This window comes from Elephantulus edwardii, unplaced genomic scaffold, assembly GCF_000299155.1.
Source record: "Elephantulus edwardii isolate Elephantulus edwardi_28Jun2011 unplaced genomic scaffold, EleEdw1.0 scaffold00286, whole genome shotgun sequence".
Classification (NCBI taxonomy): Eukaryota; Metazoa; Chordata; class Mammalia; order Macroscelidea; family Macroscelididae; genus Elephantulus; species Elephantulus edwardii.
This window is the reverse complement of record NW_006400036.1, coordinates 969040-986872: the sequence shown is the minus strand read 5'-3', so window position 1 is coordinate 986872 and position 17833 is coordinate 969040. Positions and strand designations below refer to the sequence as shown.

At 39.7% G+C, this 17833-nt stretch overlaps 1 protein-coding gene across 1 annotated transcript; it reads left to right on the top strand.

The window, feature by feature from the left end:
• Positions 1-2986: 2986 nt before the first annotated feature.
• On the top strand, positions 2987-16667 carry LOC102850415 (zinc finger protein 18-like). The gene is made up of 6 exons (XM_006900515.1): positions 2987-3373; positions 3818-4007; positions 4449-4540; positions 7616-7700; positions 8346-8453; positions 15721-16667. Exons 1-6 carry the CDS (start codon positions 2987-2989, stop codon positions 16665-16667), a joined length of 1809 nt encoding a protein of 602 aa, XP_006900577.1.
• Positions 16668-17833: the final 1166 nt, after the last annotated feature.

The window sequence follows — 17833 nt, the reverse complement described above, 5'->3', positions numbered from 1 at the left end:
TGTTCCGAGGTCTCCAGAAGCCACAGCTGCACTGCCCCCGACTAGAGCGCTCAGCCCTCCTCCTCAGCAAGGTCCTGCACCAGTAAGCAGAAATGGAAGAGTATGCTGGGCGTGAGCGGAGCCTGGGCGGGAGGAAGAGGAGGAGGAGGAGGAGTCACTTCTGCAGGTTGGTAACAAATCAGATTTAGAGGATAAAAGGCAGGTTTCTGTGAAATGTAAACTATGTGGAAACGTCTGCTAAGACGAGAGCTAATGTTGACAAGGTATTTTTTGACTTACTGAGGGAAATTAAGAGTCATGAAGATGGAAAGAAAAGAATGGGGGGAAAAAGTTTAGCCAAAAGAATCAGAGAAAGATGCTGCATTTTATAATTAGAACCCAAACTCCTTTCTTATCTTGACCTTACTAATAAATAAAATGTATAAACTTTGAAAAAAAAAACCCACTCAAAAAACCCAACTGCCTTTCCAGAAATGGATGCATAGTGTGCTGACGTAGGGTGGGACGGGTGGCTCTGTCAGCCAATCCGGGCCTTGTCCTCATCCTAGTGGCCTCGCTCCGCCTCGCCTTCCCAGGGGCCTTTATTTTGTAGGAGTGGCTGCTTGTGGGGGAGGTTGATGTAAGTACCCGTGGTCTGCTATGGTTCTGGGATCCAAGCTCCTGCCAGTCGCTTCTCTGAGCCCGTTGGGTTTGCGTGTTATAGGTGAGTCAGGGTGCTTGGGATCTGGGTGCCCGGTGCCGCCTCTCCTCTCAGCCCACTGGGTCTGCAGGATGCTGGTGGGTCTGGGTGCTCAGACACTGGATAGGACAAGGGCCAGATCTGTTGTGCTCATAGTCACTATGAGTCCTACTGGACTTGTTGGCACCTAACAACCACTTTTTTTTTTTTTAGTGTTCATTGTTTCTAGTGGTTTTTCTTGGTCAAAAATTTTCGTGTTTTGTTTGTTACTGTATTTCTTTTTTTAATTGTAATTTTAATGAAAGTTTATAAAGAACTTGGGTTTCCAATCCTTCATTGTTGCAACAGCCACATTTATTAATAGCTGTATATCTCTCTAAGCTAACAGCTTTTGTAGCCTAGTTGTATATCTCTCTAGGCTAACAGATTTTGTGGCCTAGCTGCTCTGCAATCAGAAGGACATGAGGTTTAAATCCACCAGCTGCTCCAGGAAAGAGGGATTTGAACTGTGATTTACAGCCTCTGAAAACCTGCTGAAGGGTCAGCCATGGGTGTGTTCCAACTGCTGGGCACACAACAGCAATCCCTCTAAACAAAGCTTCGGCTATTTTTCACAATAATATTTTTTTTCAGTTTTGGTTTTACTTTACAACTCCTTTTTAAGCATTCATTTTATTTTATGATTCCTTTTTGAGCCTGCATTATTAGTGTTAATAATTTTTATATATTGGAATGTGTTATTGAATTAAAATGTAATTACATTATAGTCAAAGAAAATATGCTATACTACCCTAGGATTTTATATTTAATATGCATTTGATCTGTCTTATTGAATGTGTTATGTGTGGTTGAATGTGTTTAGTAATTAGAAAATTTCACTAAGATTAAGACAGTTAATTGTGCTATTTAAGTTTTCCATATCATAATTGATTTTTTTTTCCTTTTCAGATCTACATGTTCTGAGAGAAGGGTTTTAAAATTTTGAGATAATACTCCTTAAAACATCATCAAAAGGTCTATCATTTTAATTTAATATTTTATATTTATTTTCTATACCTTGGCTGAAACCTTGGGAATTTTGCTAATGTTGTCCATGAAGTAGTGGTTAGTTAGTTCAAGACAATAGATGTGATTTTAGGGAGCCAGTATTTGTTCCAAATATCCTTTGAGCCCAAGGTTAAAATTGTGTGACTTCACTTCCCAAAGAGCCCACTTTCCAACATGGCACTGAAAGGAGGCCACTAGGAATTTCATTGCACCTTTTGGAAAAGAGTGTTTTTATCTCTTCAACTTTGTTTATCTAGAAGCATCATGGGGATTTACTTATAGGGCACTGGTATATGTGTCCAGCTTTAATTTTCAGTATCAAAGGGCAAGAGTTATAGTGAAAATGCTTCCTGAGACGGAGGACACTTTTCTAGATGGTGTGGACATTTGAAGAACAACCAACCAACAGTGTTATAAAGTATATATGATGATGGTGACAGTTTAGATAGGATGTTGGTGGTTTGATCTGTGGCTACAAACTTACATTGTTTCAAAATAAAGAATACATCTTTGGACCCCTGGGTTGTGTAAATATTTTAAGTCCTTTGCTGTTGAATTACAGGTGGGTAGTTGAATGTAAGCCAAAAATCGTATATCCCTGGTGAGGCCACTTGCTATACAGAGGTAACTTGTGGTTGCTGTGAGGCTGAACACTGTGACACTGGTGTGTCAAACTCATTAATGGTTCGTTACCCAATGTAGACAGTGTGGGGTGGAGCTCCCCGATTAAAACAAGCTTGGAAGGAGGAGTGGCATCCACTTCCGTAATAGCTTGCCTCCGGAAACCCTATGAACCTGGAGAGAGGATGAAAGACACCCAAGCATTGAGGTCACTATGAGTCGCCTGTGACTCCATGGCACTTAACAACAACAAAAAGAACAAGAAGAAGTTGAAGTACCCAGAAATGTCTTGAGAGAAAGATTCAGTGATTAACACTGAGTAAACAGCCAGCTGTGGACAGCACTGTGGAGCACAACTCCACTCTGAGAGACATGGCATCCATAGGAGTTGGAACCGTCTCAGTACTGACTCTTTTTCTTTTTATAAATCCATTGGGAAGTTTCAGAGATCATGGTTGAGTCCAAGGCTTCTTAGCATGGCATGTGTTTGTTTCTAAAATCATGCTGTTCTCTGCATCACTGGAATTCCTTTCTTCCCCAGTGTACCTGCAAGAGGCTTTGTGACGACTTGGTTTTCCTCAGAGAACTGTTCCATCCAGAAGGACTTTGCTGACTTAAAAGAGCTAGAAAAGCCCAAAAATGCCATTGGAGCTGGAACAGGCACTGGTCCATGTGCTACCACTGGGAAAGGCAAAGGACGCTCTATTCACTGGAGCAGCTGATGTCCCTTCAGGGAAACTGTCCAGCCCTGAAGCTGCCCGGCAGCTTTTCAGACACTTTCAGTACCAGGTGGTGTCTGGGCCTCACGAGACCTTAATGCAACTTCGGAAGCTCTGTTTCCAGTGGCTGCAGCCAGAGGTTCACAGCAAAGAGCAGATCCTGGAGCTCCTCATGTTGGAGCAGTTCCTGACCATCCTGCCTGGGGAGATCCAGATGTGGGTGCGCACACAGCGTCCCAGCAGTGGAGAGGAGGCTGTGACGCTAGTGGAGAGCTTGAAGGGTGACCCACAGAGACTGTGGCAGTGGGTAAGCAGAGGGTGTTGGGATCTAGGGTCCTGTTGGAGTGTCCTCTTGCCTCATCTATGGCTCTGTGTGCCTGTCAGGTCCATAATTGATATAAATGGTTTGTACTTGACTACTAACCAATCTGTGGTTCCATTCTAACTTAATGCTCCAGCGTTTCCATTTGGTTAAATTTTTAATTGGGACAGACTGTCCAGTTGAAACCCCATGTTAGAGGCCTGTCTTGAAGGTCTTGGAGGTCTGGGACAGTGCCAACAGTTGGCCTCTCTTGTGATATTTCCATAAATGGCTGGAAATACTGGCTGGCTGAGAAAATGAAGGTGACTATCTTTTCCTTGTTACCTGTTCCTAAGGACTGTCTTACAATCTGTTGTAAAAGATTCAGTTCATTGATTTCAGGAATCCCAACTCAGCATCCCACAGTAATTTGTAATAAATTGTCTTTAGATCAGCAGCCAGGTACTGGGACAGGAAAGCTCACCAGAGAAGGTGGAATCTGCAAGTTGCCAAGTAAGGGAGGAAGAGTCCAGTCTTGAAGTGGTGCCTCAGGAGCTGGGACTTGAGAATTCAACCTCAGGGCCTGGAGAGCAACTGAGCCACATCATCAAAGAGGAAGCTGACACTGAGCCTGAATTCGGTGAGAGCCAGTTATTATTCATGGTGGTGTTGGGGGCCTCTTGGAGAAAATTAGGCTCTTGGCTATCTGAGTTAAAAGTGTGTTCAGATAGCAGTGTCCATGTTTGGGAACAAGGTTGATGTGCACAAGTCACTCTGTTTAGGAGATTCCATGTTTGCATTTTCAACCACTTTATAGCTGCATTAGAGCATTTGGATTTTGGACTTGAACAAGGAAAGGAGAGAATAGGTGGGTGAGGGTCTTTCAGATTTGGACTTTGTTGGTGATGCAAGTACAAATCTTGAAATTGTGAATGGAAGTATCAGTTCTAACTTGCCAATGCTTTTCTGTTTGTTTGAGGTGAGTTTTTGTTTTGTTTTGTTTTGTTTTAAAATTAATATCCTATGGGGAATGACTGAGGAGGGCATTTAGATTCATAAAACTTCCTGTTTCTCACTTCAGTAATAACTGCTCCCCAGCTTCTTGCCCAATCTGAGGAAAGGCTCTTCAGCAACCAGGACTCAAGAGGCTCCCTTCTCCAAGCATCATCTCAGGTTAGCCTGGTTTCTCCTCTTTTCTTGCCTCTCAAACCAGTTTTAAGCATTCACCAGTAATTGTTGTTATGTGCCCTGAGTCACCTGTGACTCACACCGACCATCCTAAGCCATTCTCACTGAGTCCAACACGCCTAATCCCATTCTCCCAGTTACCTTGTCAATCTATCTAATCTGGAGTCTTCCTCTCCTGCTCTGTCCCTTCACCCTTCTAAGCATGATGTCCTCCAAGGCCTGGTTCCTTTGGCACACATGCCAAAGTGTATGAGCTGGAGCTTCAAAATCCTTGCCTCCAAAGAGAAACTTGGTTTTTCCCTCTTTTAGACAGACCTATCTGTTCTCCTGGCAGCCCATGAACATGTTACTCTTCTCCAGCACTAGAACTCAAAGATACCAATTCTTCTTCTGCCATCCTTTGTCATTGTCCAGCTCTGTGATGCATAGTACGTGATTGCAAAGACCATGACCTGGATCAGGCACACCTTAGTCTTTAAACTGACATCAGTACTCTTTAGCACTTTGGAGAGGTCCCTGACAACAGGTTTCTTCATTGCAGTTTGTCTTTTCATTTCCTGACTGCTGGTTAAAAGGACTAAAATGAGTGCCTTCTCCGATGTGCAATGGAGGAGAGGGCCTCGCTATGATAACAGGAACCATACACAGGAAGAGAAACTTGAATTTCAATATTTGTCTCAGATAAAATGTTATTCTAATTGCCATTTAGAATTAGGGAATCCAGATCCTGAACAAGGATGGAAAAGATTTGTGATAAAACACATCTTATCTCAGGAGCTCTGGTAGCCTAGTGACAAGAAGTTGCACTGCAATCCCAGAGGTGTGTGGTTCAAATCCACCAGATGCTCTGCTGGAAGAGGAGGAGCAATCTCCTCCCGTACCAGTCAGATTCAATTTGACAGTACACACACACACACACTAGTAAAATGAAATTAAAAAACAACAACCCATGTCTTATCTTGAATTCACAATACTCATTTGAGAGATAAAAGGAAAAGGAAGCAAGTTAGAGATGGAAACTTCACTAACACCAAGAACAAAGAGCCAGGAGTGGAGACCATACCTTAGATCTGGATCCTGTGCTGAGAACCTCATAGACCTAGGGTAAAGAGTGGCCCAGACACAGGCACATCACCCAGGAATGCCTGGCCCACATATTGAAGAGACAAGGAATTTTCCCCAGAGCTGATGGGGAAACTTTCTTGTGGCACTTGTGTCCTGAATTCGGACGTCTGGCTTTTTTCTTAATGTCATCCATTGGTCTGTACTGTAACTATGATAGTGGCATCCACTTCCTAAACAGCATTCCTCCATAAATTCAATGAACTTTGATAGATGTTGACAGTTGTAGAGGGGCTTCAGGCCTTTTGTACATAGGGTCGCTAAGAGTCATGCTGGACTCCAAGCCAAACAACAACAATGATAAGCATAATCATCGTCTCTACCTTGTCCTCTTAGGCATTTATATGCCTTCTTTCCTTTCTCTGCCCTTCTCCTTCCCATTCTGGCAGCTACTGGTCTGATTTCTGTCGTCATAGATTTGTTTCCATTTTCTAGGATTTTATATAAAATGGAATCAGACCATATTTTCTCTTTTTTCTGCATGTAATGTTTTCCTTCTGTCTTTAACTTATTTTCTCACTTTCTCTCTGATTTTAAAAGATTGATTGCAGTGTACCTTGGAGCAGCATTTTGTGATTGGGATTCATTCAGCTTGGTTGTGAGATTTTAGTTCTCAGGAGATTTGGAGAAATTTTTGGCCTTTATTTGTTAACTCCCTATATTTCCCCCACTCCTTCCTGATTCATAGAATTGCTATGAGATGAGCTCTACAGATAACAACAACTTGATGACTACTTTGAATTAAACATACAGTATTTCATAAAGCAGATGATGTATCATGAAGGATCTTTAAACTTGATTTTTATTTTTCCCTGTAGTTGATGAGAATTTAGGTGAGGACCAAGACTCAGAAAATCTTAACAACTTGCCGAAGGTCATAGAACCAGAAGGTAGTAGGACTTCCTCTTTTGAGTCTTTAGTTCTGCACAGCTCCAAACTCAAAGTCATTGTTCTTGAATCTGAACTGACTCATAGTTAACTCTCTGCAAGTTTTTGGAAAATGTAAATTGCATGAGAGGAGACTCCATGTTTGTCTTAGGGAACTGATTGTGGATTTCAACCACCGAAGAGGCACCACCTCTGGCTTGGCAGCACAGTTCTGTATAGAGTAGGCCACCAGAATTTCTTCTACTTCCATTTATTGTTGTTATGAACTGTCTAGTTGGAACCAACTCATAGTTGACCCTTCAATGGGGTTTTAACATCAGTAAATCAAATGGGAAGGGCTTGCTCATCTATTAGATTTTAACTGCTTGCCTTTGGTTTGACAGTACAATTCATTACCACTAAGCCATTAGGAAACTTTCCTTTAGATGACATGTGAGGCTACCTTATTCATGACAACTCATCCATTGAATGAGTGTTATACCCTAAACTCAGAATTCTTAAGAGATTACAGAGGTGTATTGCCCTTTTTCTGAATATACCAGTCTTTTCTCTGGATGGGGATTAAACACAGTCAACTTCAGTGTTGATGATTCTCTCTGTTTTGCAAATTTGCACTGCCAACAATTTCTTTTTTTATTTCTTTATACTTTGGACTTTCTAGATTTAACTTCAATATTGGGAATGTCAGTCTTTTAAAACTAAGTGATTTAAAGAGTAAAAAAAAAATGATGTGAGGAGATTGAAAAACATACCTCTGGTATGTTTTACATTCAGCAGAAAGAGTTTTTATCCTTAAAGTCATACAATTTAAAAACATACATACAGAAGTCAAAAGCTCAATGTTTTCTACTCAGGACAAGAAATAATGCAGCAGGGATTGTAGTTTTACTCTCAGCCTCTTCCTCTGTTCATCTCTCTTCCAGGGTTTCTCAAATCTTCTGATACTTAGCCTCTTTTGGCGCATTCATTCCTTCTCACTTTTCCTCTTGGAAAAGTGTCAAGTATCTTCCTTTGGAACCATGTTTAAGGTCATAACTGTATTTTTTCCAGGAACAATGGAGATACCTGGATTCTATTCAGAAGGAGCACTTTTGGAACCTCATGCTGGAGAACTATGGGAAAATGATCTCAGGAGGTGAGGGCATAGATTACCCAGTGGTAGGAGATGGAAGGGCCAAGAGTTCTTAGGCGATGTTTATACTCTTTTATAGACACATGTTCACCTTGAAGTACTCAGGATGGGAAATCATTAGGAACACAATTGGGAGCTAAGGTCAGGGGAAGCTAGCAGAAGTATATAACAAGAACATCTTTGCATTCAATTCTTGGAGCTCTAGTGTGTGCACTGTATCTCCTCATTAGGACTATGAAGTGTATATGTCCCATATTGAATATGATGAAAGTGTAAAGACAAGTTACTAGCTTTGTGTCCCCTAAGTGCTGAGTCAGATTGGAACTCAGAGTTTCTGGCTTGCAGTCCATATTCTTTTCATCTGGACCACACTGCCTCTCGAAAATAAGCATGGGCTTCAGTCATGACCCTAGCCAAGCCTCACAGGTGGTCTGCAGACTCTTCTGCTTACCATCTCAGACTCTGTTTTTCCTCCTTTTCAGCATATTTCCTGGTATCTTGTGAGTACTAGTCTGCTAGGCCCATGTCCTTCAGATGAGTGTCCTATCCAGGGCCTACATGGTTCCTTTCATGTTAGGAGAATCCTTTGAAAGACACAGCATGCTCTCCCTGGTTACAGTGTCACAAGCTGATCTCTTTTTGTACCAGGTACTTCCAGTCCAAAACCTGACTCAGCTAATTCAGCAGAGTATGGAGAAGAGCTGGCAGAACTCCCCCTTGATGCCACTGAGAAAATTCTACCATCCACCTACAGTGGTGAGTCAGCTTCTATTGGTCCTGAGACATTTCTGACTTTCCCTTGTTAAGGCTGATGTGGTGGTTGACATGGTTACCCTTTGGTTTCTATTCCTTTGTAATAACTAGCCGTGGATGGGTCAGCTCAGTTCTAATATTGATGGTGGATCTCTTCATCACTGTTTCTAGAGCGGTTGACACATGTTTTAACAGTACATTCATGTGCATCTTTTCTCTTCAGTCTTTTCTATAAAAAGTAAACTTCCATTAAAAGTTATATAATAGCTGGCATTTTCCTTACTGGCAAGATTGCTCAAAGTAGTCTTCTATTCAGGTTTGTCCTGGAAAGAGTGAAGTCATGTTGCTCTTTGGAGGATATGCCATGTTCTTGCTATTGTAAATAATGTTGTTATGTACATTTGCATATTTAAAAAAATCTCCATTTCTGTCTCAGTTCTTTTTTTCCTTGAGGTACATGCCTAGAAGTAGAATAGCTGGGTCATATGGAATCTCTGCATTCAGTTTTTTGAGAAAATGTCAACCTGCCTTCCAGAGTGGTTCTACCATTTTACAATCCCACCACAGTCTATGAGAATTCCAACCTCTCCTTATCATCTCCAACATTTATTGCTTACTGTCATTTAAACTTTGCTACTGCAGTTGGGGGTGAGATGATCTCTCATTGTGGTTAAGCTTTGCATCTCTTATTGTTAGTGATTTTGAATATTTCTTTAAGTGTCTGTTTGCCATCCAAGTGTCATCCTCTATGGAATGTCTTTTTGTACCTTTTGCCCATTTTGTAATTGGTTTATCAGTCTCTTTCTTGTGGAAGCCCTGTTGTATTCTGTAAATTTTTGTGATGAGATTCTTGTCTGAGATGTCATTGCCAAATGTTTTTTCCCAATCAGTAGGTTTTCTTTTCACCCTTTTGGAATAAATTTTTTTTAACTTCTTAAAAAAAGTATTATTAATTTTAATGAAAATTTACAGAGACTTTGGATTTCCATTTATTAATTGTTGCACTTTTCTCCCTGCCTACCCCCTCCCCCTCCAGTTCGCTCTTCTCTTTGAAAAGTAAAAGAAAAATCCTTTCATTATTATACAATTCATCTTCCCAAGTCCATTCCACTGTGCAGCCTTCATTCTGGACTGCTGTTATGACATAATATCTAATCACATATCCCTTTTAAACAGTCTCTCCCTCATGTTTCAATGCAGTATATATTATCTGATCTTTCTCAGTTGGAATAAATTTTTGATGTACACAAGGACTACATCTTTAGAAGGTTATCATCAATGTTATCCTTTTGTGGTTGTCCAGATTTTTATTTTCTTGATGTTGTGATCCAATCCATATTAAAGTTGTAAATTGTGATGTTGTGATCCAATCCATATTAAATCCATATGTATCTTCTACAACCAGTCTGCTCCTTGGAGGCAAGGATTCTGAAGTATCATCTGACATACTTTGGGCATGGTGCAAGGAGGGATGGATTGATTCAGTGACTGGGGTAATTGGAGTAGGTATGTCAGAGATAAAAAAGGTTGGCACAGGATAGAGCAGCGTGTAGGGCTGTTGTACGTATGGTCCCTATGAGTTGCAAATGATTCAATAGCCGTAACAACATAACAACAACATTTTCTACAAGTGCTTGAAGTATTCTTCATTTTCTGCAAATAGGGCTTTGCAATCTACATAATGCATGGTGTTGACTGGTTATTCTCCAATTGTGATATGACCCTCTAATATCACTTTATTTCTAATAAGCAATACCAACAAGAAATTCTTCATATAAATCAAACATTTTAATGCTGGATAAGAAACTTGAACTTGTTCTTTTGTAAAGTATCACACCTTTTGCCTTCTGCACACTTTGTACAACATTACAGTTCTGAACCATACAGCTGTCCAACCTGTTTATTGGCTACTAACAAGCAGGTACTTCTTCGGGTCTCTCCAGAGGTGGAGCTTGTTGTTAGGGCCTTTGAGTCAAGTACAACTCATAACCATCCTATAAATAACAGATCTGTGCCCTGTCCTTTCCTGTTCATCCTTATTATCCCTGATACACCTGCTGTAGTCACTGTGTCATTATATCTCATTAAGGGTCTTCCTTTCTTTCATTGACCTTTTCATTGATCTTTTAAAGCATGATGTCCCTCTCTAACATATAGCCTTTCCTAGCAACATGCCCAAAATATATGATTATCCAGAGATACTTGAGGGTAAAACTTGGTGGTCTACCTCAGAAAAATCAGCAGTTTAAGATCCTAAAGAATACAGTGCTATCCTGATGCTCCTAGAGTGTCTCTGAATCAGAATCAACTCTGTTGCTACTGGAACTGGTAGTCATATAGCATAAACAACATATGCGTGCAATATTCCTTTTGTTATATACCATAAACCCTAATACCATGACAAAAAGAACAATGGCTAGAAATTGTATGACAAACTGTACTTTTTGTCCATTGATAACTTGACAGCAATTAGGAGGGGTTTTTTGAGAGCTTTAAAGGAGTATTTTTCTAACTTCCGTTTGAGTATATTTCAGCTTCCCATTGAGGCTAAGGAATAGATTTAGTGGAGGCAGATTTATCTTATAAGACAATAAATGCATAAGAAGATACCAGAATAACTCAAAAGCAGTGGTTGTTTTTATTAGTTGCTGTCAAATTGAGTAAGATTCATCACAACCCTAGAAACAACAGATCTGAGCCCTGTCATATCTTGTGCCATCCTCCCACATCCTGACTTACTAGGGCCCATTGTGGCAGTTACTATGTCAACCCATCTGGTTGAGTATCTTTTCTTTCACTCACCCTCTTCCTTGACAAGCATCATGTCCTTTCCCAAGGAATAGCCTGTCCTAGCAACATGCCTCAAGTACATGAGAATGAAACTTTATCATCTTTGCTTCCAAGAAGCACTCTGGCTGCACTTTCTCTGAAACATATTTGTTTGTTCTTTTGGCAGTTCATGGGGTTGTCAGTAATTTTCTCCAACATCACAGCTCAAAGGCATGAATTTTTCTTCTGTCATCTTTATTCATTGTCCACCTCTCAGATGCATAGCAAAAGGAAATGCCACAAAAAGCAGTAAGGGTAGATATTATGGATATTTTAGGAAATTTCAGTTTCATATATATGTGTGTATAAATATTTGAATGTTAATGTATTTTGTTATTTTTGTAAAAAAATATATAACTTTTCCCAGTTTAAAGTTTTCATTTGTACATTTTGCAGCATCATTATATGAATGCTGTTGCACAATTGTCACCAAAATCTGTTGCCATGTTTCCCATCACCATCAAGAGAAACTTGTTGTTGTTGTTATGTGCTGTCGAGTCATTTGCGACTCATAGCGACCCTATGTACAACAGCCCTAAACCCTGCTCTATCCTGTGCCAATCGCATTGTGTGCTTGCAAAAATGACTACTCTGCCTTCTCCTTATCTTTGGAAACCACTCATAAAGTTTGGTCTCTATGTAATTCTCTGTCCCTACTGGCATAGTGATAAGAAACTTTCCCATAGTTCCAAAGGTACAGGGTTTGAATCCATATATGCTTCATGGGAGAAAGATGAGCATTCTCCTGCCATGTAATTTACTGCGTTTGAAAACCCACTGGAGGGTCAACTGCAGGTTGTTTCTGTTGGTACACAACAACAATAATAGTTCATTAATTCAAGTGCTTTTAAGTGTCCAGTGCAACTCCTTACCACTGAATAGTCCATGTTGTTGTTGTTATGTGCCATTGAATCACCTGTGACTCATAGCAACCCTATGCACAACAGCCCTAAACCCTGCTCTATCCTGTGCCAAACCCTGCTCTATCCTGTGCCAATCTCACTGTCTCTGTTACACCTATCTCCATTACCCCAGTCACTGAATCAATCCATCTCATCGAGGGTCTTCCTCTCCTGTGCTGTCCCTCACCTTCCCAAGCACAATGTCCCTCTCCAAAGACTAGTCCCTTCTTGCCACATGTCCAAAGTATGTCAGCAACCTGGTTTCACCCTCTCCAGGATGTACCTGTTTGTTCTCTTAGAAGTCCATGGTATATTCAATACTCTTCTTCAGCACCACAGCTCAAAGGCATCAATTCTCCTTCTGTCATCCCTAGTCATTATCCACCTTTCTGGTGCATAGCAAATGGCCTGTATCAGGTGCACCTTAGTCTCCAGACTGACATCATTGCTCTTCAGTACTTTGGAGAGTTCTCTGATGGCAGACTTTCCCAAAGCAATTCGTCTCTTGATTTCCTGGCTGCTGGTGCCAAGAATGATGATTGTGGAAGCAAGCAAACTAAAGTTGTTTATAGTCTCAATTTGTTCACCATCCATCATGATGCTGCCAGTTGGCCCAGTGGTGAGAACCTTTGTTTGCTTGATATTGAGCTTCAATCCATATTGAAAGCTGCAGACTACCAAAAACCAAACAGCTATGTCTTAGAAAAAGTGCAACTAGAATGCTCCTTAAAAGCTAGGGTGACGTAGCTTTCTCTTTGTGGTTTGGACATGTTGCTAGAAGAGGCCATTCTTTGGAAAGAAATATCATGTTGGAAAGGTAGGTGGATAGTCAGCAAAAGAGAGGAAGAATCCTAACAATGTGGTTTTACATCATGGCTGCTGTAATGTTCTCAAGTGTATCAGAGATGAGGATGACACATGATAGGTCAGGATTCAAGTCTGTTGTTTACAGGGTTCTATGAGTCGTATGCAACTCAACAGCATTGAACAACACCACAGATTGTTCATATTAGTGAGATTATGTAATATTAGAGCTTTTGTGGTGTTGTCTCTAGGGAGTTGTGATGATTTGAATCTGCCAGTGCCTCCTCAGGAGAAAGGTAGTCAATATCCTCTCATATGATTTACACCCTTGGAAACTTCCTGGAAGATCAGCTCTGTGTCAGTTTCATCTTGATAGCATTGAGTTGAGATACAGTATTTATCCTTTTGTGATTGAATTATTTCACTCACTGCAGTGATTTTAGGGTTGATCCATGTTCTATAATGTATATGGACTTCATTTCTTTCTTCATGTCTCACATACTTGGGGTGTGTTGCTGGGAGGGACCAGTCCTTGGAGAAGGATATCATGCTTGGAAGCATGGAAGGACAGGACAGTACAGAACATGAAGACCCTGGTTGAGATGGATTGACTCAGTAACTGAGCTAATGTGGGTAGGTGTGTCAGAGACAATGAGATTGTTTCATGATAGGGCACAGTTATTATACGATGGTCATTACAAAGCACATATGACTAGATGGTGCGTAACAAAAATAATACTGTAAAAAAACCCCAAACTTCTCTGCATATAAAATATAACCTAAAAATTACAGAAATTGGTAGAAAGCTTTGCATGAATCCTACCAGTCATCGCTTATTTGTATTTAATATGCAAAGAGGTAAGGTTGATTAAAAAATTACTTGAAGAAAAATAGAAGCATTGAAGCATGAAAAATGAACAGTAGTTTCATCCTTGAATACTTAAGGAGTTAATATTAAAAACAATGCAAAACAAGCTTTAACCTAACTGAATCACAAATATTTGAATTTAAAACAATCAGTACTTTTATTTGTTGTTGTTGTTTACCATAGAGTCAGAACCAACCCATAATTGACCCTTTGGTAGGTTTTCAGAGGCAGTTAGTTAATCACGTGGGAGGAGATTGCTCTTCCTTCTCTCATGGAGCTGCTGATGGCCTCGAACCGCCTACCTTCACGGTTGCAGCACAGTTTTTGCCACTAGGCCGCCTATATACTTATATAGTGAGCATTATACCAAAAGATGGCCCAATTGTTCCAGAAACTGGCTGACCCTAAGTATGTGGATCTTGAAGCCTTGAGTGATGGGAACTATGAGAACACTCAGCTGCAACTGATAGGTCAAATAGGAGTCCACTAAGCAGTACCTCTGAAAAATGCCTAGATATCTCCTTGTGAAGAATTAAGCCACTGAAAATCATGAGGAGTGTAGTTTGCTCTAACACATGTAGAACAATGTGGATGGGAGTAAACTGCACATCAATTGGTAGTTGGTATCCGGAGCCTTACCATGCATGTGTGAGGACATAGTCACACCAGTGATAGGAACCTTCCTTAAGGTGTTAATTAGAAATGCAAAGAAAGACTTATGAAGAAAAATACCATTATTAATACTAGTAAAAATGTAAGAAATTAACTTTTTACAGTTAGAAAATTCATAAGCAATTATGTATAGTACATTTCCATGATGGATCTTTATTCAATCTTTACAAAAGGATATTTATAAACATGAAAATGAAAATACCTTTGCCTTTTAAAAGAAATGTTTAGGTTAACAAATTCAGGCCTAGTTCTTAATGTTAGCCATGAAAGACACTGATACATGGAAGAAAAAGGTAAACAGCTTCTTTAGATATCCAAGAGTAATAGAATGGACAAAAGTCTTTGTGCCACAAAAACAGAAATCTAGAGTATACATCACTGTCTAGTGATACTAACCAAAACCAGAGTTAGGATAGAAATATATTTCATGTTTTCTGAGAGTTAATAATAGATATGAATGCTGGATTAAACCACAGTGCAATGTATTCACTTTTATGCAATAACTTCACCATAATAAAGCTTCCTATTGGTAAAATGACAAATTGCTACATTTGCTTAGTTATTTGTTTATATGTGAATGGGAGAATGTCTATAAAACTTATGAATGACATATTTACTTTCTGTTGATCTGTTTTTTAAAAAGAACTGTATTTACAATCCCAGTACCATTGGAAAAAAGAACAGATGTGGACTTTTGACAAGAGACAGGAAGCAAATGTTACTAATCATTTTTCCTTAGAATGTGATTGTGGGTGATTTTGGAATCTTCTGCATAGTTTTATAACTCTTCAAAAATTGTTAAATGGTATTTCTCTGTAATGTCTAACCATGTAATACCAGCCATTTAATAAGAACAGTATCAATGTGTTTAATAATACAATTTTCATTCTCTGCCTCATAATTAGGTCCATGCTGTTTAATTGTGGAGGAGATAAGTAAATTCCTATGGGCCCTGATGTGTTTCTCAGAAATTTCCTTCCTCTCAAGAGTGGAAACCTTAATCTAGAATGCAGACATATGAATTTAGTGCCAGGCCTTTAGTATGCATGATGGTTTTTACCACCTTGCTCATTAATGTCTTCTTGGTAAAAAGAGTTCTATTCTGATATTCTGATACTCTTTACTTGGCATATGAAGAAGAAAACAAAATTTACAAAATTTACTACAGTATTTCAGATCTTCTTTCTTCTTTTAGGAGACAAACAGGAGAATGGCAAAGAGAATGTAAACTTGGAAACCTATTGGGATCAGAAGCCTCCAGCTGCTCTTTGTTACATCTCAGGAGAGGCCTCTTCTCAGGATTCTTTGAATGGCTTCTTTGGTGAAAATGAACAAAGATGTTTTACAGAAGATTATCTCACTAAGGTACAGGGACACATCCAAAGTGAGGAAAGAAGGAAACAGCTGTCTTCTCAGGAAAAGGTTCCTGCTAAACAGGTCAACCAGGATTTGCCTGATTCTCACCCAAGATACCTAACTGCACTGTTGTTCAAGCAGAAGCAACAGACCCCCCAGAAGGACCAATTGAGACCTCCGATGACCCAGAAGCTTCTCACCTGCAGAGAGTGTGGGAAAACCTTCAGTAGAAATTATCAGCTTGTGGTTCACCAGAGAACTCATACTGGAAAGAAATATTTTCAGTGCCCCACCTGCAAGAAAGCCTTTCTATGGAGTTCAGATTTTGTGAAGCATCAGAGAATACACACCAGAGAGAAACCTTGCATATCTGATCATTGTGGGACAGGCTTCAGTGACTTTTCTGGATTACACCACCATGAGAAGATCCACATGGAAGAGAAATCGTATAAATGTCCCATCTGTGAAAAGATGTTTAGCAACAAGTGTGCCTTAAACAGACACCACAGTGTACACACAGGAAAGAAACCCTATAAATGTTCTCTTTGTGAAGAAAGTTTCAGCTACATGTCTACCTTAAATATTCATCAGCGGGTACATACAGGAGAGAAACCCTATAAATGTCCTCTCTGTGAAAAGAGCTTTACTCATATGGGCCACTTTAATAGACACCAGTGGGTCCACACAGAAGAGAAACCCTATAAATGTCCCATCTGTGAAAAGAGATTCATTGAGAGATCCAAATTTTATAGACATCTGCAAGTCCACAAAGGAGAAAACATGTAAATGTTCCCTCTGTGAAGAGCTTCAACTACAACAAGATAAAGGTAAACAACCCAGTTGTAAAATGGGCACAGGATATGAACAGACACTTCACCAAAGAAGACATTCAGATGGCCAACAAGCCCATGAAGAAATGTTCAAAATCCCTAGCTCCAAGAGAGATGCAAATAGAAACAACTATAAGATATCATCTTACCTCAGTAAGAATAGCAAAATTCAACAGAGCAGCAAATAACAAATGCTGGAGAGGTTGTGAAGAAACTGGAACTTTTACTTATTGTTGGTGGGAGTGTAAAATGGTGCAACCACTGTGAAAGGCGGTATGGCGCTTTCTCAAAAAGTTGGAAATAGAATTAACATTTGACCCAGCAATTCTACTACTGGGAATATACCTTAAAGAAATCAGAACTGCCACCCAAGCAGATATATGCACACCCATGTTTATTGCAGTTTTGTTCACAATAGCAAAGAGTTGGAAACAACCCAAGTGCCCATCAACAAATGAATGCATAGAGGAGCTCTGGTATATTCACATAATGGAATACTATGCTGCATTGAAAAACAAGGAACTCATGAAATATCATACAAAATGAGTGACCCTGGAGGACATTCTACTGAGTGAAATATCTCAGTCACAAAAGGACAAATATTGCATAGTGCCACTATTGTAAAATGCGACTGACATCGGGGATGGGGGTAACCTAAGAAAAGAGGGGATAAATAATATATGCTGCATTGAAACAGATAAGGGAGAGAACTGTTTAAAAGAAATATAGGGTTAGGTATTATTTTCATGACAAAATTACAGAAAAAAATTGCCTATTAAAGTGGACTGGGGGATTATATAACAATGAAAGAATATTTTTTTCTTCAAAGAGAAAAACGAACTGAGGAGGGGGAAGGCTAAGCAGGGAGGAAAATGTGCAACAATGAATGAATGGGGGGAAATTAAATTGGAAAGAATATGCTGTAAAAATATATATGTTGTATTAAAATATCATTAATAATAAAAGTATTTTTTTAAAAAAAGAGTTTCATTCAGAGGTATGATTTTAATAGACACCAGCAGACACACACAGGAGAGAAACCCTACAAATGTCCTCTCTGAGAAACATTTCATATCAATGAAATCAGGCTTTTTTAGACACCACTAGATCCACACAGGACAG

Bases quoted from the DNA above. Each gene is read 5' to 3' on its own strand.
- LOC102850415 (XM_006900515.1), top strand. From the start codon at position 2,987: ATGCCATTGGAGCTGGAACAGGCACTGGTCCATGTGCTACCACTGGGA. The intron at 3,374-3,817 runs GTAAGCAGAGGG...AATTGTCTTTAG, and splicing joins CACAGAGACTGTGGCAGTGG to ATCAGCAGCCAGGTACTGGG. The intron at 8,454-15,720 runs GTGAGTCAGCTT...TTCTTCTTTTAG, and splicing joins TCTACCATCCACCTACAGTG to GAGACAAACAGGAGAATGGC.